We start from the raw sequence: 19,723 nt of genomic DNA, 5'->3' as shown, positions 1-19,723 counted from the left end.
GAACCCCTGAATGAAACCAAACTACATTTAACACATTACCAGCTTTATTTTACACTGGCTTTAAAAAAAAAAAAAAAACTAAATCCTAACTGTGCTTTTTCAATAAAAGCAGACAAATTGCAGAGGTGAAAGCAAAGTCTTTTGTAAATTCTCTGGTATTAAAAGATGCCTGAAGGTTTTCCTATTTTCCCTAAAATGAAAGTGGATGATTTGAGTATTCAGGTAGATTCCTTAGTCCTCTGCTACTCACCCAGAGGAGTTTCTAATTTCTACACCTGATGCTAATGGAGAAGCAAAAGAAAAAAGCAGTGTTTGAGTCAGGAGTTGCACCTGAGAACTGTTAAAGACAATTATTTCATGTGTGCACTAACCAAGGGTAGATCCTCTCACCTTCACCTTGGGTTTTGTCATTCCTGGTCTCACCAAGCTTGAGTCAGAGTTCTTTCTCAATATTCTAATTATTCTGTTATCCAAACATTCCCAAAAAAATTAATTTCCTAAAGAAAGGAGAAGCCTGGAGAAATTCTCAGATCTGAACAGTTACCACCAAGCTAAAGGAGAAAATCCAGCTCAAGGTTCCTCCTGTCCAGTGATGCTCTAATCTTATTGATTAAATCCACAAATGTGACTTTTATCACAGGATTAGCCCAAATCCCCCAAGTTCAAGTAGATAGAAAGGATTTATCACCACTTTCCCTTACAAAGGTGAGACAGCTCCTTTCACTCCCCCTCTGTGGGAGCAGCAAACTCCAGAAACACACAATGGCTCCCCTGCAAACTCCTCCATCACTACACAGGGCATCTGCTGAGGGTGAGAGAACCCTGAACCAGCCTCTGGAAGCCCTCAGGCTGAAATCCCTGCAATGCCAGCCTGGTTCCCTCTTCCAAAGTCAGGACACAGAGAGTGAAGGGCCACCAAGCCTTTCCAAGCACCAGCAGGCACCCCAGGTTTCACACCAGATGGCAAAGGCAGCAACGTGTCCTGCACCACATTTGGTGTCTCATCACTCACCACCCAGTGGGAATTAATTAATAAGCTGAAGAAACTTCAGAAATCCAGAACAATCCCAAAGCTGGGGCCTGGTGCCTTCCCAAAGTGCAACCACCCAGCTGAGCCCTGCTGGCAGAGCTCAAGGAGGACAAAACAAGAGGCTCACTTGTCCTTTCTGCACTCATTAAAAAACACAGAAAGAAATAAAACCTGGAGAAAGCTCAGAGGGGACCTTGTAGCTCTGCACAGCTCCTGACAGGAGGGGACAGCTGGGGGGATCAGGATTTGCTCCCAGGAAAAGCAAAAAGAAGACAAGAAATGTTGCACCAGGGGAGGGGCTCAGGGTGGACATCAGCAGGAATTTCCCCATGGAAAGGCTGATTTGGCATTGTCAGGGGCAGCCCAGGGAGGTTTGGAGTCCCCATCCCTGCAGGTGTCCAAGGAAGGGCTGGATGTGGCACTCAGGGCTCTGGGCTGGGGACAAGATGGGGACTGGGCACAGCCTGGCCTGAAGGATCTTGGTGCTCTTTTCCAACCTGAATACATCTGGGATTCTGTGAAATGAAGAGTTCTGGATGAAGCCAAGATTTCCAAGAAGCAAGTTCAGTTTCTTGCTTTCCTTCCTCCCCCCTTTCAAGGCAGACACTTTATTTTTAGGGAGCTAATGAAGTGAGCTGCTCAGTCACCATTTTACCAGCTCTCCCTCCTCCTCCTGGCTAATCTGCATTCAGAGTACTTCACCACCAAGTACTGAGAGTATAAAGCTGAAACTAGTGCTAAAAAATATATATATACACATCATTATTGACTCTAACAGCATTATTAATGTGCCATAATGCACAGCTAACAAGAGGCACAATCAAGAACATCCAAATTGATTTTTAATATTAAGAAGTCCATTAAGTGAAACACCCTGGATGCAAAGAGTAATCACATCACCCCGAGCTCTCAACACTGGCTCTTGCAGGAAAAGCAAGATGCTGATTTAGACTAACACAAAACATTGTCCCGAGGCAGATGTTTTGGCATCTGTCTTGTGCTAACTCAGAATCACAGAGTGAGTGAGTTTTGATGTTCCCTCAGACCTCCTCCATTTCACTGGGGGCCACTAAGGAGCTGTAACTTGGCTCCTGCTCCAGCACCATCCTCCAGGAAGGCAAGGACAGCATCTGAGCACTGGCTGTGCTCACCCAAAACACAATTTGTGCCTCAAGAAAGGGATTTTGGTGCTTGGAATTCAGCAAAACTCAAAACCACCTCTACACGTGGTTATTAGAAAATTCACAAACGTTTCAACATTGCTATGTAGAAAATGCCCCCAGGGGTCTGCAGGGCAGGAAAAGGCCAAGAATTAAAGGCTGGAGGGAAGAGGAACTCATCCAGCTTCTGGTCAGTGCTGGCAGAGCATCAAACGTGCCTGGGCTGGTGCTGAGTCAGGCCACATCCTCCAGCCAAGGTCCCCAGGAGAGGAGAAGTGACCAGAAGTGGCAGAGCTGCAGCTCCACACCCACTCCTGCCCCATGTGCCCCCATCCCTGCCCTCCCCTGGCAGCAGCACCGCACCCACCCCATCCTCAGCCAGCACTGCCAGGGGCCAGCCTGCCCAGGGACAGCAGAAACCTCATCAACAGCAGGGACAGTCCCAGGAGACATCCCAAATCCAGCCACAGAACCCCAAAACATCAACAGCAGGGACAGTCCCAGGAGACATCCCAAATCCAGCCACAGAACCCCAAAACATCAACAGCAAGGACAGTGCCAGGAGACATCTCAAATCCAGCCACAGAACCCCAAAACATCAACAGCAAGGACAGTCCCAGGAGACATCCCAAATCCAGCCACAGAACCCCAAAACATCAACAGCAAGGACAGTCCCAGGAGACATCCCAAATCCAGCCACAGAACCCCAAAACATCAACAGCAAGGACAGTCCCAGGAGACATCCCAAATCCAGCCAGAGAACCCAAAAAAAAAAAATCAACAGCAAGGACAGTCCCAGGAGACATCCCAAATCCAGCCACAGAACCCCAAAAAATCAACAGCAGGGACAGTCCCAGGAGACATCCCAAATCCAGCCACAGAACCCAAAAAAAAATCAACAGCAAGGACAGTCCCAGGAGACATCCCAAATCCAGCCACAGAACCCCAAAAAATCAACAGCAAGGACAGTCCCAGGAGACATCCCAAATCCAGCCACAGAACCCCAAAAACTCCAACAGCAAGGACAGTCCCAGGAGACATCTCAAATCCAGCCACAGAACCCCAAAAAATCAACAGCAGGGACAGTCCCAGGAGACATCCCAAATCCAGCCACAGAACCCCAAAACATCAACAGCAGGGACAGTCCCAAGAGGAGTCCCAAATCCAGCCACAGAACCCCAAAAACTCCATCAACAGCAGGGACAGCTCCAGGAGGACTCCCAAATCCAGCCACAGAACCCCAAAAGCACTAGGGTTGGAGGGGACCTCTGGAGATGATCCAGTCCATCCCCAAACCACATCCAGGTGGGTTTGGAGAGTCTCCCTTGGAGAAGGAGGCCCCGTGTCCTCCCTGGCAGCTGTTCCAGTGCTCTGCCACCCTCGTGGAGAGGAGTTCCTCATGTTGAGTGAAACATCTCCTGATTTAGTTTATGTCCAACACACAGAGGGGGAAACTTCCCAAATGTCACAAGCTCACCCTTAAATCCAGCATGTTAAAGAGACTCAGAAACCCTCAAGTGCTTCCCAACACAGTGCTCCAGGCTAAACCCACACAAATAATGTCAAAGCTCCCCCAGGCCCAACTTGGTGCTCCAGGAGGCCACAGAGCTCCCTGTGAACATCCCTGAAGCATCAGCCCCATAAATCTTCAAGCCTCTCCCTTGCCATGACAGGAAACTCTTATTGCACTAAGAGGGTGTCTTTAGTAAGCATTACTACAGCAGTGGGCTTAATGGCACAGCTGTATTTTAATAGACATTTCAATGACTATAAAATCAAGTTCAACACACTGAAACCCCTCTTGCACTACTGTGGAAACAGGAAAAAAATGACACAATTCACTGCAACACCGAGCTGATGATGCAGAGCAAAGTGCCTAAAGCAAGGAGGAAATGAGGTGGTGGGAAGATGCTTTCATTTCCTACTGTTCTTCCTCCTCAGTATTGCTGCAAGGGAAAACAAAATCAAAATTCCTCTGTTCCTTTCTCAGGAAAGCCTCTGGAATGGGAGAAAAAGGATGAAGAGAGTTTGAGGCTTTTTACACATCAAACCTTACTTCCTCAATTTCCTTTTCTTTGCCATCACATTATCAGGCTGCCTCCAACAGCAAGACTACAGACCCCAAGTCAAAGAAACCCCAAGGAACTTGTTCTGCATTCCCTAAAAGAACACCCAGAGAGAGGAATGACCTGCTGAGAGCCCCAGCTGGACCCAGCAACACTTTCCCCCTCCCTCCCAAAACAGCCAGGCTAGGGCAGAAATGGGAAATCAGCGACACTTTTCCCAAATTTGCACCTCACACCGGAATTAGGGGGAAAAATCACCATGGGAGGGAGTCAAACAGCACTGAATGCACTCAAAGATAAGAGCAGCATTTTGCAAAAACAGGCAAAAATTGTTTTTCTCCAAAGCAGGGGCAATCACATGCTCCAGGCGGCTTCCAGCGGACTTGGCTCGGCCACTGGCCCTAACAAAGGGTCACTGTCCAGCTCCCTCAGCTCCAGCCTGGGGCAGCTCTCACACAGAGCTCACATCCCTGTAATTCCAATTCCCCCACCTCAGAGAATCCTGGGAACCCACACCAATCTTTGTGCTCGTTCTGGAGGAAATGAGGAAAAGTAACTGGTGTGATCCCACTGTTCATTAAAGAGCCAGCACCAGGTTTTACTCCATAAATTCAGACTTCTGGGAAGGGGGAAAACCAGAGTAGAGGAGCACCCTAAATCTGCTTCCAGACCCTGAGCTCCACAATTTCGGAACAATAAGAACCCACCTGTTCATTTGCAACCATTCACTTTATCATGAGTTCATTTCATCATTCTAAACCCTCTTCTAGCCTAATCACAGAATATTCTGAGTTGGAAGGGACCTACAAGGATCATCAAGTCCAACTCTTTATTATTATTAAATTTATCAATGATTTTTAATACATATATAGTGTAATAAATTGGTATTTTAAAGTTGGTGTAGCCCAGTAATCGATCCCAGATGTACACAGCAATTCCCAGGTGAGAATTTGGTTCCCCACTGCCAAGGCACCCTTCAAACACATCTAACCTACTGAAACACATCAAAAATAACCCTTAGACTTCCTCCCCTCACTGCCCTGAGCCTCCAAATTACCCTTGTTAATTCAGAATAATTCAAAGCCCTAACTCCTTCCTTCCCAAGCACAATCATCCAAGGAAAATGTGTTTAAAACCCCCCTGATGGTCACATATTAATGGTAAATTAAATCACATTAAAGTGATTACCTTCAAAAGTTTCTCAGAACAGAACTGCTTATCTCCAGTCTCATTGAAATCCAAGTCATAGTTATTGAAAATTATTGCAAACCTATCATGCCTCAACAGAGGTGCACAACACTTTGGGGTAAAATTTCTGTTTCCTGAGTGATGTTAGGAGATAGTTACTAGCTCTAAGCTTAATTTTTTTTTCCTTCTTTTATTGTGAAGCAGTTTCAGTCTTCTTTTCTTCTCATTTATTTTTCTCCCAGAAGACCATTGACAGAGCCACAGTACTGGGGGAATAGCTCCTTCCCAAGCACAATCATCCAAGGAAAATGTGTTTAAAACCCCCCTGATGGTCACATATTAATGCCAGGAGGGTGATGAAGGTGCCTCTAACCCAGCAGTAACTCGCTCAGCTCTACTGTAAGAAAGGGACTATTGGATTATTCTTTGCCCCCTTTTTGCAGGTTATTTTCCCAGCATCACTCTGAGGATTCCCTGCAAAGGGGGGAGGCATTAGCAGCCAGCACAAGCCCAGGGCAGAGCAGGGCCAGAGGCAGCTCCTGGCCAAGGAGCAGATCTGTTCCTAGCACTGCACACAGCAGCTTAAGGGGTCTGATTTCCCTGCCATGATTCCCCAAATCTGCTTCACTGTCTGTTTGGAAAGCTCCAACAGGCAGCAAAGCTTGTGCTAGGCTAGACAGTGTAATTTTCACCTTAAAATGTTTGCTTCCCTGGCTGAAAAAATACTGCATTCATCTGAAATCAGTGGTTGTTTCTCAACTCCTCAACTCATCTCCACTTGCAGCACCTCTACCTCAAAACAGAACTATTGAAAAACCAAATTAATGACAGCCAGCACACTCCACACAATTCATGCCCAGCAAACCAGCTTGCTTTTGACATATAAATCACACATTTGGCCTGGCAATGTTTGGTGAAAGCATCCTCTGAGACACCAGCAGTGGGACTTGTGCTGGAAAAGGTGGGGAGATTATTTATGCAATTCTCCTGCAGGAACCTAACTCAGTCCTCTTGCTAAGCAGCCTTCAGTGTTCTGGAGAAAAACAATTTAAAAACACTTCTTGCTCCATGAATGGCCCAAGAACAAGAGAAAGCTGCCACATGCAAAGGTAAAAACACAAATTCTGTCATGTACAGATGCAGCAAATAGGGAAACAATCGTAGAACTCAAGATTTCATTAATGATCACCAACATTTTACTTTTCACTCAGTTTAGCCAGGCATTTCTCAAAGCTGTCACTACCCATCTCCTGACAACCAAAGCTGGCAATTATTCTAGTTCCCCTCCACAAAAATATTTTATATTTTCCGCACTTTTTATGTAAATGTTATGGAAGCATCCAGACAGCCCTTTACAAATATAATACATGAACTCCTGGTCTTAAAAGTTCATATCCTGCTTTAAGATCAGCACACTGTGTTATAGATGGTATCAACACTCTGATTGTAAAAGCTTGCAGTTATGCCAATATTTTAAATATTCAAGCCCTAAAAGTATTAAAACTCCTGGTTTTCAGCCAAGAACACGTTCACCTTCGTGTGCTCTAACTGTGGAAAGTGCAGCTGTTGCAGGAAGCCCAAACTGTACTTTCTGTGTTTAAGGCAAAAATCTGAACCAGTTCCATCACTCATCACAGCCCAGTAAGTAAACAGAGGCTCCTCTGCAGCACCAGTGATTGATAAAAATCTATTAATAAATCACTTCAAGAATACATTCAAGTAGAAAATCAAACTGGAGCTGAACCCACACAAAACTTCCAACAATGTCAGCAGCACCACAACTGAGTCATTCTCTCAAGTCTTGACTAAAACGTGCTTATCTGGCAATATCCAGTCTTTATTTTTGGGGAGTAAGAATTCCCTCCCCACAGAGCTCAAAGCAAGATACTTTAGCATTTGAAGATTCAAATGATTCTTAAAGAAGGTTTGGGACGTTTTTCTCAAAAATACTTTGCTGATCTTAAAGGTCCTTTCCAACCTTAATGATTCCAAGATCATCCAGCCCAACAGTCAAGTCAGCACCACGGCCACCACCAGCCCACGTCCCCAAATGCCACATCCACAAGTTTTGGACACTTCCAGGATGGGGACTGCACCAGCTGCTGGGCCCCCATTCCCAGTTTGGCTGCAGCACTGGTTTAACCAAGCCTTTGCCATAATCTCACACAAGCACCACCTCCATCAACATCCCAGACTGGGATTGAGCAGGAGAGGCACCAGACAGAATCCAAAGTGCAATTCCCATAATCAGCACTTTAGAGACAGATCAAGGCCTTATAAAACATTCCCTCACCCATGAGCACCTCCTGGAGCTCTGCAGGGCAGCAATGCTCAGCATTAAAGCAATCCCATCTAACTGCAGATGTCCCTATTACCAGATAAACATCTAATGTGCTTTTTAAATCCTTTTAGAGTCTTAGTTCCAGTCAAACGCTCAAGAACACAAATACAAATAAAATGTAGCGTAAGAAATGCCAAAAGAATATCTGGCTCTGCATCAGAAAGTTTGGGGTTGGTCTTTTGTCCCGTTTGACTCACACACTGTGGAAATTACTGGCCAAGAAATATCTCTGCACCACAAAAAATATCTGTTCTCATCTCCAGCCACTTCAGTGTCAGCAAGCACAGCTGTTTCCTCACCAAAACAGCTCAATGACTGAAACCTCTGGGAAAAGGATCTTTATCCACTGCTTTGTCACATGTCACTAAATTATTTTTACAAAGGAGTCAACGGCAGCTGTTTGTGAGGCAGGTCCCAGTGCTCCAGGAATTCTGAGCTGCCCCTGTGCACACTCCAGCCATGGCCTGGACAAGAAGTTTGGTTCCTTTGTGCCCAAATGTCAGTGAGCAACATCAAAAAAGGGCAGAGCAGCCCAGTGGAGGTGACAGAGGTGGCACACAGGCTGCCAGCAGCTGCAGAGGTGTTGCTGACAGGGAAGGGCAGAGCTGGGTCCTGCCATACCAAACACAAACCTTCTGCAGATCAACTTTATTGTCAAACAGAAGCCAAAATACCCCCAACATTAAGAAAAAAAATAAAAAAATAAAAATGCCACAAACTACTTTTTTTTACAACCAGCTTGTGCCACCCTTCACACTGAAAACTTCAGAGATCAATCCACAAGAAGGAAAAAAAAAATCCAAAAAGCAAACCCACAAGGCATACCAGGCTCAGAGAGAGGCAATAAAATAGGCTCTCAAGTCTTCTCCACCTAAGAATCCTGGTCAAAGAAAGTGATGGACTGATGGAAACACCAACAACTACCAGCCATGGCAAAAAAAATATAACAAGCAAGACTGAGGCAGTATAATAATGGGGGAAAGGGTGAGCAGGAAGGAAGGAATTCCTGCAGGGATGACAAGGAACAGGTGATGCCTGCAGAAAATTGGTGGGAATTTGAAAGGACAAAATAAGAGAAATAAAGGAAAAAAGAAAGAGGGCAGGCACCAGGTAACAGCACAACTACCTTAGGTTAGAGCATACTAAAGGCTTGAGTGCAAGCTTTATCTTCTATATTAAAGCTACAAATGAGCCACAGATTGATGCAAAAGAACAATTCTCCCACAGCACCCCAAAGCAGCAGGAAAAAGTCAATCAAACAACAGCTGCTGGACACATCCTCAAAACAGTAATTAAAGATTTCTTGTCTTGTTGATGTTAGTTTCCACTCATACACTCCCACTTTGAGAGATTAACCTCCTATTTATCAACAGAAACATTCCCACAGGCCCTTATCTCCACTTTGCTGGCCCAAGTGAGTGACACATTTCACCATATCTCTGCACAGTGCAGGCCCTGCTTCAGAGGACAGCACTGGCAGGGCATTCCAAGGCACCCCCTGGATAATCCCAGCCCTGGCAGGGCAGGATTTGCTCACTGCACTCACATGCACAGCAGATTTTCCTGAGAGCAAGCGTCCTTTTCAATCCTTCACCATCTGCCTCAAGACTCACAAACTCAATTCTCATCAACAGCTTCCATCTGGCTCAGCACTGAGAGATTTCCTGTGGCAGGCTCTGCTGGAGGAGCACTTTTTTTTTTTGCTATTACCACTTGCTTCCACTCCATTTCTGATCCACACACTCTGCATGAAGCAACTCCTCAATAAAAGCACCCAGCTCCCTGCCCTGAACCATCCCCTGCTGCCAACATTTCCTCCTGCAGACCAGCTGGCACATGAGGGGGATGCTCAAGGCTAAAGCAGCAGCTGGGAGGCAGGGAAGGCAAGAGTGGAGCTCCCCATCATCCTGTACCTCTGCCCACTCCCAGGGGCACCAGCAGCACCAGGCTTGGCCATGGTCTCCCTTGATTCCACTTTTTCCTTTTTATTCCACGTAGGAAAATGGGGAAAACCTCCCTAACACAGCCCAGCTGAAGATTTCTGGGTATAGGATGGACTCATCTGTGCCTCGTCCTTCTGGGACACTCAGGTCCTGTTCTGAGTTCTGATTTTTCCTTTTATTTTTTTTTTTCCCCATGCATGAAAAATAGGGAGAACCCCCCTAACACAGCCCAGCTGAAGGTTTTTGGGTACAGTGTGGCCTTATCTGTTCCTTGTCCGCCCAGGACATGGAAATATGGCTCAGGCCCTGTTCTGAGTCCTGGTTTTCCTTTTTATACCAAGTATGAAAATGGGGAAAACCCCCCTAGCACAGCCCAGCTGAAGGTTTTTGGGCACAGCATGGACTCATCTGTTCCTTGTCCTCCCAGCACGCTTGGACCATGTCCCAAGTTCTGATTTTTCCTTTTTATTCCATGAATGAAAATGGGGGAAACCCTCCTAAAACAGCCCAGCTGAAGGTTTTTGGGTACAGCATGGCCTCATCTGTTTTGTTTTTTTTCCTTCCAGGACACTCAGGCCCCTGTTCCAAATTCTGATTTTTCCTTTTTATTCCATGCACGAAACTTGGGAAAACCTCCCTAAGAGAGCCCAGCTGGAGGTTTTTGGGTACAGTGTGGCCCCATCTGCTCCTGTCCTCCCAGGACACTGGGCCCTGGCCCTCCACAGATGTTATTTTATGTTTTATTCCATCCAGCCCCCAGCCGGTGACGCCGGCACTTCCGTGCTTTGTCTGGATAAGCAGGAGGAGGAAGGCAGAGCAAACACAAACACCTCAGGCTGCACTTGCAGAAGGCATCTGTGTGCCTCAAGAGGCTCTCAGGTATTTCAGATACCTGTGTTGAAACCCTGGATGCTGAGAATTTCAGACTTTCTGTGCTGAAAGGCACAGACCCCCCCCCAAAAAAAGGGTACATTTGAATTTAAACTGTAAAAAAAAAGCTTCCAAAATTAATTAATAACAATAAAACTATAAGTCAATAATTTAAATGGAAGTGTGTATATCACATAGTAAAAAGCTCAGAATTTAAAGTTTTAAAACATAGTTATATATATATATATATAAAACTAAAATAAAAGTTTTAAAGCAGTAACTTTAAAGCTCATCCCATTGCACCCTCTGCCATGGGCAGGGACACCTTCCACTGTCCCAGAGTGCTCCAACCCCATCCAACCTGGCCCTGGATACTTCCAGGGATGGAAATACCAAATCAAACACCTTCCATCAGCCCCCTGACTACTGTCACTGCCATGAAGTGTAAAGCAGTAACTTCTTCACGAGTTTAAATAGTATTTTAAATAGTATTTTGCAATTAAACAAAAAAGTCCACATTACAGAACACAAGTAATTAGTTATTAAGGTAAAAATAAATTATTTAAGTGTTATTTCTTAATTAGATAGTTATTCCTTAAAAAACTTTATAAAATAGATACAAAACAATTTTGTAATTTATTAGTAAAATACTGTAATAGCCACAGCCTATAAAACTGTAATATAAATAAGAAATAATAAACATCCAAACACAAAATACCATCTCAAACACTTTCAATCCCAACCCTAACCCAAACAAAAAGAAAAAAAAAAATCAACATTATCTCTGTGCTCTCTCCAGTCCCAAGTGCCCACCCTGCAGTGCCAAATGTTCCAAATGCTCCAGGAAGCTCTGCCAAACCAGCCAGGACCCCCCAGGTCAGGCCAGGAGGTTCCTCCCCAAGGGAGACAATTCCTGCTGCCCTCCCCACGTGGGACTCCTCAGGGATAACGAGATTTTCCCAAAACCCCCAGACCTGCTCAGCCCGGCTCCAGCAGGTTTTCCACCTCAATATTCAATAATTTCTGCAGCACATCCATAAAAGTGGCACAGCCACTGCCAGAGCAGGGATGTACAAACAGAGGGCCTCAAAAACCCAAGTGCCTATGAGCACAAACATTGATTATGTACAATTTTGCTGCCATTCCCATTCAGAAATTACACAGCAAATCCTGTCGCACTCACTTGTTGGTATTTTCTACTGGGGAACACAAAGACATTCTGCTACTCCAACACCCTCAGGGCAAAATCAGCCACCAAAACCCTCAGCAAATATGTTCTAAAAAGGGTTGTGCTGAAATAATATAAGCAGCACTCGAAATAAAGCAGCAGTGCAAAAAAAAAAATACAAAAAACCCCAAATTCATGTATGGCAGCCAGTGGTTGCTTCAGTTCTTCACCCATCTGTTTGTTTTGTTACATAGAGGGTACATGATTACACATAATAGTTCTCAATGCAACTATTTCAGTTTAGCTACAAAGCTATATGGAGCAGAAAAATATTTCCAGAGATATTTCATCTTTCTGCTGATGAAACTGAAATGCAGCAACTGCAGCTTCTTGTATTACCAATCTTTACAGCAGAAATCAGATTTAATGCACAAATTACATAAACATGGGCAGATAATTCTATAAATATATAAATGTTTGCACAACTACAGTCTGAAAAGGGAGACAAAGTTTCAGAATTACAAGAATTCTCTCTCATTGAACATTTTTTTGGTTTAGACAGGGCGTGATTTCAATTCCTCCCCCCCACAAGCTAAATGAGGAAAGTATTCCAATAACTCATCAAGGAATTCATTAAAGCCTTACTCAGAAAATTACTATTGTCAGAACAGCCCTGGGGGCCACCACAGACTAGAAAACAGAAGTAAAAATGCTTTTAAGTTTAATAAAAAAGAAAAAATCTGACTTGTCAGTGGTCCACCACCCCTGCCAAAAAATACCCATAAGTAGGAGCAGCTCCACTGAGTATTTTGAGGAAGTTTTGAACTTGCAGGAAGTCAAAGGGGAGAGGCAAAACTGACACCTTGGGTGGAATAAATACTTGAAAGTGGATTAGAGGCAGTTGATGGAGCTTCCATTCATGGCCAGGAGTCAGCCCCAGTTATTTATCTGCAGCTGGACACATCCCCAGGTGTTCAACAAGAGGGATTGGATTGCAGTCCTGCAGGACCACACTGAAGGATTAGACAAAGCAAAGGATCCTCCATGCACAGGACAGGACACCAGGAACACGAATACTTAAAGGAAAAATGATCCCAACCCTTCCTCCTGTAGCTGCAAGCTGACAGAGGGGCTTTCTGGAGAAGGTTTAAGTTGCCTCTGGTTTTGGTTTTTTTCCCCCTTCCCTGAAAGTTTTGCCTTTGCAGAAAGGAAAATGCCTTTGTAACACAGAGAAACCTGTGCCAAGTGTGGCAAAGAGCCCAAAATCAGCATTGTTTGAGTGCACCTAAGTCAGGCATTTCCAACAGAACACAGAAAGGGATAATTACAAAACCCACCAAGGTGCTACTTGAAGTCAGAGAATCCCACAATGGTTTGGGTTGAAGGGAAAGCTTAAAGCTCATCCCATTGCACCCTCTGCCATGGCAGGGACACCTTCCTCTGTCCCAGAGTGCTCCAACCCCATCCAACCTGGCCTTGGGCACTGCCAGTGATGGAAATACCAAATCAAACACCTTCAATCAGCCCCCTGACTACTGCCACTGCCATACCTGCATGCCATGTTAAGTATCAAAGTCCACTTTTCTACCTTCTTTTTTATTTTCTAGGATAAAGAGTAAAAGCAGCAGCTGAAAAATCCCTAAACTGAATGAAAACTTCCTTTGCAAAGTTAAATAAAAGCTCCGTATTGTGGTCATAGGCAGCCCCTAGTGAAGTCAGTTTGTGCCCTATGAGAAAAAATAACTCCTGGAAAATCCCATCAGGAATCATTCCTCAGAACAATCCCAGCTTGTAACGTTGTTGCTGACTGGGATGAAAACAAACAGGAGTCCACACTCCCTTCCACTGATCTGGTAAGGTTATCCCTCTCCAATCTGCTGTTTGCAACAAGTGTTTATTGACAGAGAACAATAGCGGCTGCTGAGCAAACCGGGAGGAGCTGAGCACCAGCCTGCAGCCCAGCTCGGCTCATTCCTGCAGGAAGAGGCGTGGTGCATCTTCCAGCCCTGCCCTCGGCCTCAGCAGCTGCCAGGATGGGGCAGCACAGAACTGCAACCCTCAGCAAGCAGGGAATCGAAGGGCACTGGAAAATACAACCATGGAATGGTTGGGGTTGGAAGGGAGCATAAATAGCATCCAGTGCCACCCTGCCATGGCAGGGACACCTCCCACTGTCCCAGGCTGCTCCCAGCCCCAATGGACACCTGCAGGGATCCAGGGGCAGCCACAGCTTCTCTGGGAATCCCATCCCAGCCCCTCCCCATCCTCACAGGGAACAATTCCTTTCCTATATTCCCATCCTAACCCATTCTCTATCATTTTAAAGCCACCTCCCCTTGTCCTGTCCCTCCATCCCTTGCAGAGAGTCTCTCTCCATCTTTCAGTTCCTCCAGGCACTGTAAGTTCTCTCTGAGGTCACCCCAAACTTCTCTTCTCCAGGCTGAACCATCCCAATTCTCTCAGCACTTCCTCCCAGCAGAGGGATGTAAAAAATAACAGCCTGATCTGGGTGTGCAGGGGATGTCACAAATAACACCCTGATCTGGGTGTCCATGGGATATAACAAATAACACCTTGATCTGGGTGTCCATGGGATATAACAAATAACACTCTGATCTGGATGTCCATGGGATATAACAAATAACACTCTGATCTGGATGTCCATGGGATATAACAAATAACACCCTGATCTGGGTGTCCATGGGATGTCACAAATAACACCCTGATCTGGGTGTCCATGGGATGTCACAAATAACACCCTGATCTGGGTGTGCAGGGGATGTCACAAATAACACCCTGATCTGGGTGTCCATGGCGTGTGTTGGCTGTAGGAAGCTGAACCTGCATGTGTTCACTCCAATCCCCTGATCAATGCAGCAGCCAATCTTCCAGGGACATTTTACACTTCCCCTTCTGCTCCACGGGGTTGGGATGTGTCACAGCACAGCCCTGCTGTCACTAACAGCAGCCACCTGTCCTCTCCTGCCAGGCAGCTCCAAACCTCACAGCACAGCAGCACTAAAATCACCAAGACCCATTCCTAAGATCCATCTTATTTAATTTCCTTCAAATGTTTCCTTCTCTGCTTTAAGGCACAAATGTGCACATGATATCACCCTGAACAAGAGTCCCCGTGTGCCACCACAGCCCCCACAGCCTGGGCTGGGACTCCAGGGTTCCACAAAAGCCTGAAATCTGTCCTAAAGCACCACAGTCCTCACTGAAGCAGCAGAGGAGAAGCAGCAGTGCTTGACTGTAGGGTTTCCTGTGCCTTCACTAGCCTTCATCTTGACAAATTCTTATCCCCCTGTTCAAAGGGACATTACAAGAGCAAACCTCAGCTGCAAAAAATTTAATTCATGATCACTTTATCACCTCGTAGTCCACCAACTCCTTAAAGCCCTTCCCTAATAATAAAATGTATCTATTTCTGTGTACCTGGTGTGAAGGTATTTCCATAAACTCCTTTGGAAAAGCCATCCCAATCTATCCCAATCTCAGAGAGACTGGGATAACACTAAAACACCCTGACCATGAAGTGTGGCCAATGTCCCCATCAAAAATTAGGCTTGTTATTATTTGCCAAGTCATGACACACAACAAAAACTCACCAGGAACAAACAAAAACACTGGAACTCACTGAATTTGGAAAAGACCTCCAAGACCAACAAGTCCAAATCCAATCCCCACTTTGTCACCAGCCCAGAGCACTGAGTGCCACATCCAGTCCTTCCTTGGACACTCCAGGGATGGGGACTCAAGCTCAGTAACTGGGAAGTTCTCCTTTTACCTCTGTGCACATTTGCACATTAGTGCACATGGCACTAATATTCTGTTTCACCATCTATTCAACTAAAAATAAAGGATTAAACTACCATAGTAGTGGTCTGATTACTTCATATGAACACAAACCTTTGAACACAAAGGCATTTTAAATACCATATTTTTTAACCACAGTAGCACCAGTTCTACCTCTCACTGCAGTTTTCAGCCCAAAGGAAAAGGGGCAAAGAAGAGCAGAACTCGGGATTTAGAAGCTACCACAGCCACTGTGCACTGTCTCAGAAGTGCTGCTCAGGCTCCCAGAGCAGCTCCTTACATCCCATTTCCCCAGCAGAAGGAAAACCTCCAAAACTACAAATCTCCCATCACACAAAAAGCAGGGAATGGGAGGCTGAGCAGCCACACTCCACGGCCACTGTGTGACACTGAGGGGACACAAACAGCTCTCAGGACTCCCTGGAAGCCTCTGATGTCCCCTGTGATGTGGAGGAAGCCACACACGCCCGTGGTCCCCTCCACACAGCCACACTCCTCCCCAGCAGCTCAGGGTGAGGGATGAAAGGCAGGATTGAGATGATGGACAAGGATCTGCAGCCCTGGGAGCAGGGAAAAGCTCCTCCAAGGAAGCTGATCCTGTCCCTGTTCCGCCTGGCTCCCCACATGTTCCCCTAATATCCGTATGATCCCATTAGATCCACACCCATTCCTCCTGCAGCCGAGCCCTGAACGCTCTCAGGAAGCGGAGCTGAGTCACTCTCTCAACTGCCTGCTGAGATAATTCCTCTGCACAGAGGCTCAGGGCAGCAAATTCACTGTGCAGGCATGCAGGGCACCCAGGAGCATATCCCCAAAATCCCCAAATCCCATTGTGCCACAGGGAGTGCTCCTCAACACACCTGGGTCCTACCAGCTGGCACTACAGGCTTCTTGGCATCATTGTTCCAGCTGCATCACAGCCAGCAGAGCTTCACATCTTGAGATGCTAAGAAAACTCTGAACAGGGCTATGCTACAGGAAGGGGAGAAGGGATATAAATGGGTTACATAGGCACAAGTGTGTATTTTATATGTACACAACTCTATATACAGACACACGTACATTTCTGAGTTGCCACTGCTGTGACACAAACATAACCACAACAACACACCTCCCTGATATGTCTGCCTGGGGAAGCCTGCACACAGAGTCCCAGAATATTTGGGGTTGGAAAGCACCTCTGGAGATGACCCAGTCCATCCCACCTGTCACCTGGAGCAGGTGACACAGGAACACAGCCAGGTGGGTTGGATGTCTCCACACCCTCCCTGGGCAGCTGCTCCAGAGCTCTGCCACCCTTCATGGAAAGAAGTTCTTCCTCATGGTGAGGTGGAACTCCTCCTGGCTTAGTCCATGGCCACTGCTCCTCACCGTGCCACAGAGCACCACTGGAATGACGGCACCCTGCTTTCAGAGATATTTGCATGGGTTGATGAGACACCCAAAGCCTTGTACATCATGTTTCTCTAAATCCCATTAGCATTCCTATTAGGGATTTTCTCCCTGGCAGACAATACTGAGTCAACATCAGCCCGAGGACTGGCCATGGCAAATAGGAAGGAAAATATTCCCAAGTCCAAGTTTTCAGGTTAACAGTGCTGTCTCCAATTCTGTTTGGTACTACACAACTGTTGCATCAAGTCTCCACAACTTCCAGCTCTCACAAGCAGCAAAAAATAAAACATCAGAAGACTCACAAAGCCCTTTCTTAACAACATAAAGGTCCACAAAACACATAGAACCAAACAATATTCATTTTCTTTAGGAGGACACCAAAAAGAAGCTATTCCTCCCAAAGCAGCCTCTAACAGAATGGCACAGGTCAGTGAACCCAATGTTCAATTAGCTCTAAATCTGATTTATCTCCTTGTGACACTTCATCCACTTTCAGACCTCACATCCCTGTCATGCAGCAGAGAAATCCCCCAGTTGGGTGAGGATCTCAGTCTCGTAGCAGGAAAAAGAAAACAAACTATCAGAGAAACATAAATTATTATAAAAGCATTACAAACTTCTCTGCAGAGCAGTGGACACAGAAAACACCAACTAAGCACATCCCCTTCGGCTTTTTCAAACTGGGAGGGATTTTTTACTCTTAAATTACATTTAAATCCAGTTTTCTTACTACCCATGCAATCCCCCACACTGGAGATGCAAGTACACTTAAACTGTGTTATGAAACAATCAAGCCAATTTCACATTTTTTCTCTCATGTCACTTCCAAATTAATTTCAATTCAATTTCAAGACATTCCTGGAAAGCGGGCTGGGCAGTCACCCCCACCACAACACAGACACGGAGTTCCTGCAAAAGAGGAACTTGCTTTCGAGTGTCACTGGGCTGTAACATCAGCTTATACTACGTAACAATTCAGCCATTCCAAAATACCCATCCCACACCACCAGGCAGATAATTTGGAAACTTAACCAGGGACTGCCATCAATGGCACTTTTGCTTCCCTGTGCTTGTCCTGCATCCTCAGCGCTGGAATTACCCACAGGTCCCACACGCTGGAACTGAGACTTTCTAATAATTTTTAAAAGCCAAGCTGTGGTTTCCTAGGGACACACACACACAGAATTTAAAATTAATTTCTTCAATTCACCCACATTTTACTCAGCCCCAGAAACTCTCTTCTTCCTGCTGCCTCTGTTTATGAAGCTTAGCTGTGCGTTTCTATGAAAAGTTGTTCCTCACAATCAATCCAGCCCAAGAACTGTGGTAGGCATTGAACTTCACGGTTCCAATTTGAATAGTCAGATTTATTATTTCCTTCCTCCAGACAAACGCTCATTCACGCCAATAAAGTTTTGTGCGCTTCACCCCCGAAATAAAACCTTTTGCTCCAAAAAGCAACATCTTTAAACTCATTCCGGGCCCTCCCGGCCCAAACCTCACGGGGGTTTGGTCGGTTTAGTCCCAGCGGGGATGTGCGAGCCACCAGCTGGGAACAATCCCCCTCTGTTCGAGAGAGACGGAAGGAGCGCGGTAGGAAATGGATCCCAGAAAGCCCTGATCTGTATGAGCATCACACTCCGGCAGAACCCACAGGGACAGCACTCGGGGCACGGGCTGGGCTCCCAAAGCCGCCAGCCTGGGAGCGCATCTCGCCGCCAGCACGGGGAGAAAGAGCCCGACCTGAACACAACTCGGAGCTTCTCCGCTCCGCGCAGCGCTCGGGGAGCGACGAGACCGCAGCGGAGCGGAGGGAGAAAGGCAACTTCTCCCAGCGGGACACGGCGCTCCCAGAGAGCTCCTCAACTTCCCGGGAGCCGGGAGGAGCCGGGCGGGGGAGGCAGGAACCGGAGGGGACTCGGGGGAAACACCGCGCTCCATCCCGGCCGGAGCGGAGCGGGGAGCCGGGCAGGGACGGGGAGGCCGCGGCCGGGGGGTGCCCCTGAGCGCAACAGGCGGGAGCGGGGCGGGCGCGTCCTCACCTACGCCGTACTTCTCCTCCCTTTTGGTGGGCACCCAGCGGGTCATGGCGCCGGGAGCCGCCGGGATGCCAGAGCCCCGCTCCCTACGCCGCCATTTTCCGACCGCGGGACGGGAAAAGTTTCTCCCGACGGCGGAGTCATGTGGTGCGGGCGGAGCCAGCCCGGCCCGGCCCGCCGCCCCTCAGCGTCCCCTCCGCGCCCGGGCCGGCAGCGACCGACAGGCTCAACACAAAGGGAGCGCCCTCCTACCCCCGGTTTTATTCGTGGTGTGTCCCAGGTGCGCCAGGTTATGTCCCAGGTGTACCCGCTTAAGTCCCGGGTGCACTCGGTTGTGTTCTAGGTGACTCCCCGCCTCTCCCCGGTTGTGTTCTAGGTGTGCCCGGTTAACTCCCAAGTGCGCCCGGTTAAATCCCAGGTGCACCCTGTTGTGTCCCAGGTGCACCCTGTTGTGTCCCGGGTACCTCCCCACCTATTCCCGGTGATGTTCCAGGTGTCTCCCCGCCTATTCCGGGTTGTGAAAAATGCGTATTTTATGACTGGCTTTTCGCAAATATTAAAATGAATATTATATGTGTTGTGTCAGAAAGCTGACGATGACCAGACAGAATCCTGTGTTTGAATGGAATTTATGCATCGTGTATGAGGTGTATGAATATGCAACGGGTTATTGTTTTTAAGGGTTAATCCTTTGTTAACGGGTG

At 46.8% G+C, this 19,723-nt stretch overlaps 1 protein-coding gene across 2 annotated transcripts in view; it reads right to left on the bottom strand.

The window, feature by feature from the left end:
- Positions 1-19,137, bottom strand: part of DOCK1 (dedicator of cytokinesis 1) — a 278,548-nt gene extending 259,411 nt beyond the window's left edge. For both annotated transcript variants that reach the window (XM_036385303.2, XM_036385305.2), the window contains exon 1: positions 19,023-19,137. In XM_036385303.2, the coding sequence (XP_036241196.1) occupies positions 19,023-19,068 (46 nt within the window). In that variant the 5' untranslated portion in view covers positions 19,069-19,137. The remainder of the gene's footprint in view (positions 1-19,022) is intronic.
- Positions 19,138-19,723: the final 586 nt, after the last annotated feature.

The sequence above is a fragment of the Molothrus ater genome, chromosome 8 (assembly GCF_012460135.2).
Source record: "Molothrus ater isolate BHLD 08-10-18 breed brown headed cowbird chromosome 8, BPBGC_Mater_1.1, whole genome shotgun sequence".
Taxonomy (NCBI): Eukaryota; Metazoa; Chordata; class Aves; order Passeriformes; family Icteridae; genus Molothrus; species Molothrus ater.
This window is presented reverse-complemented; position numbering and strand designations above follow the sequence as displayed.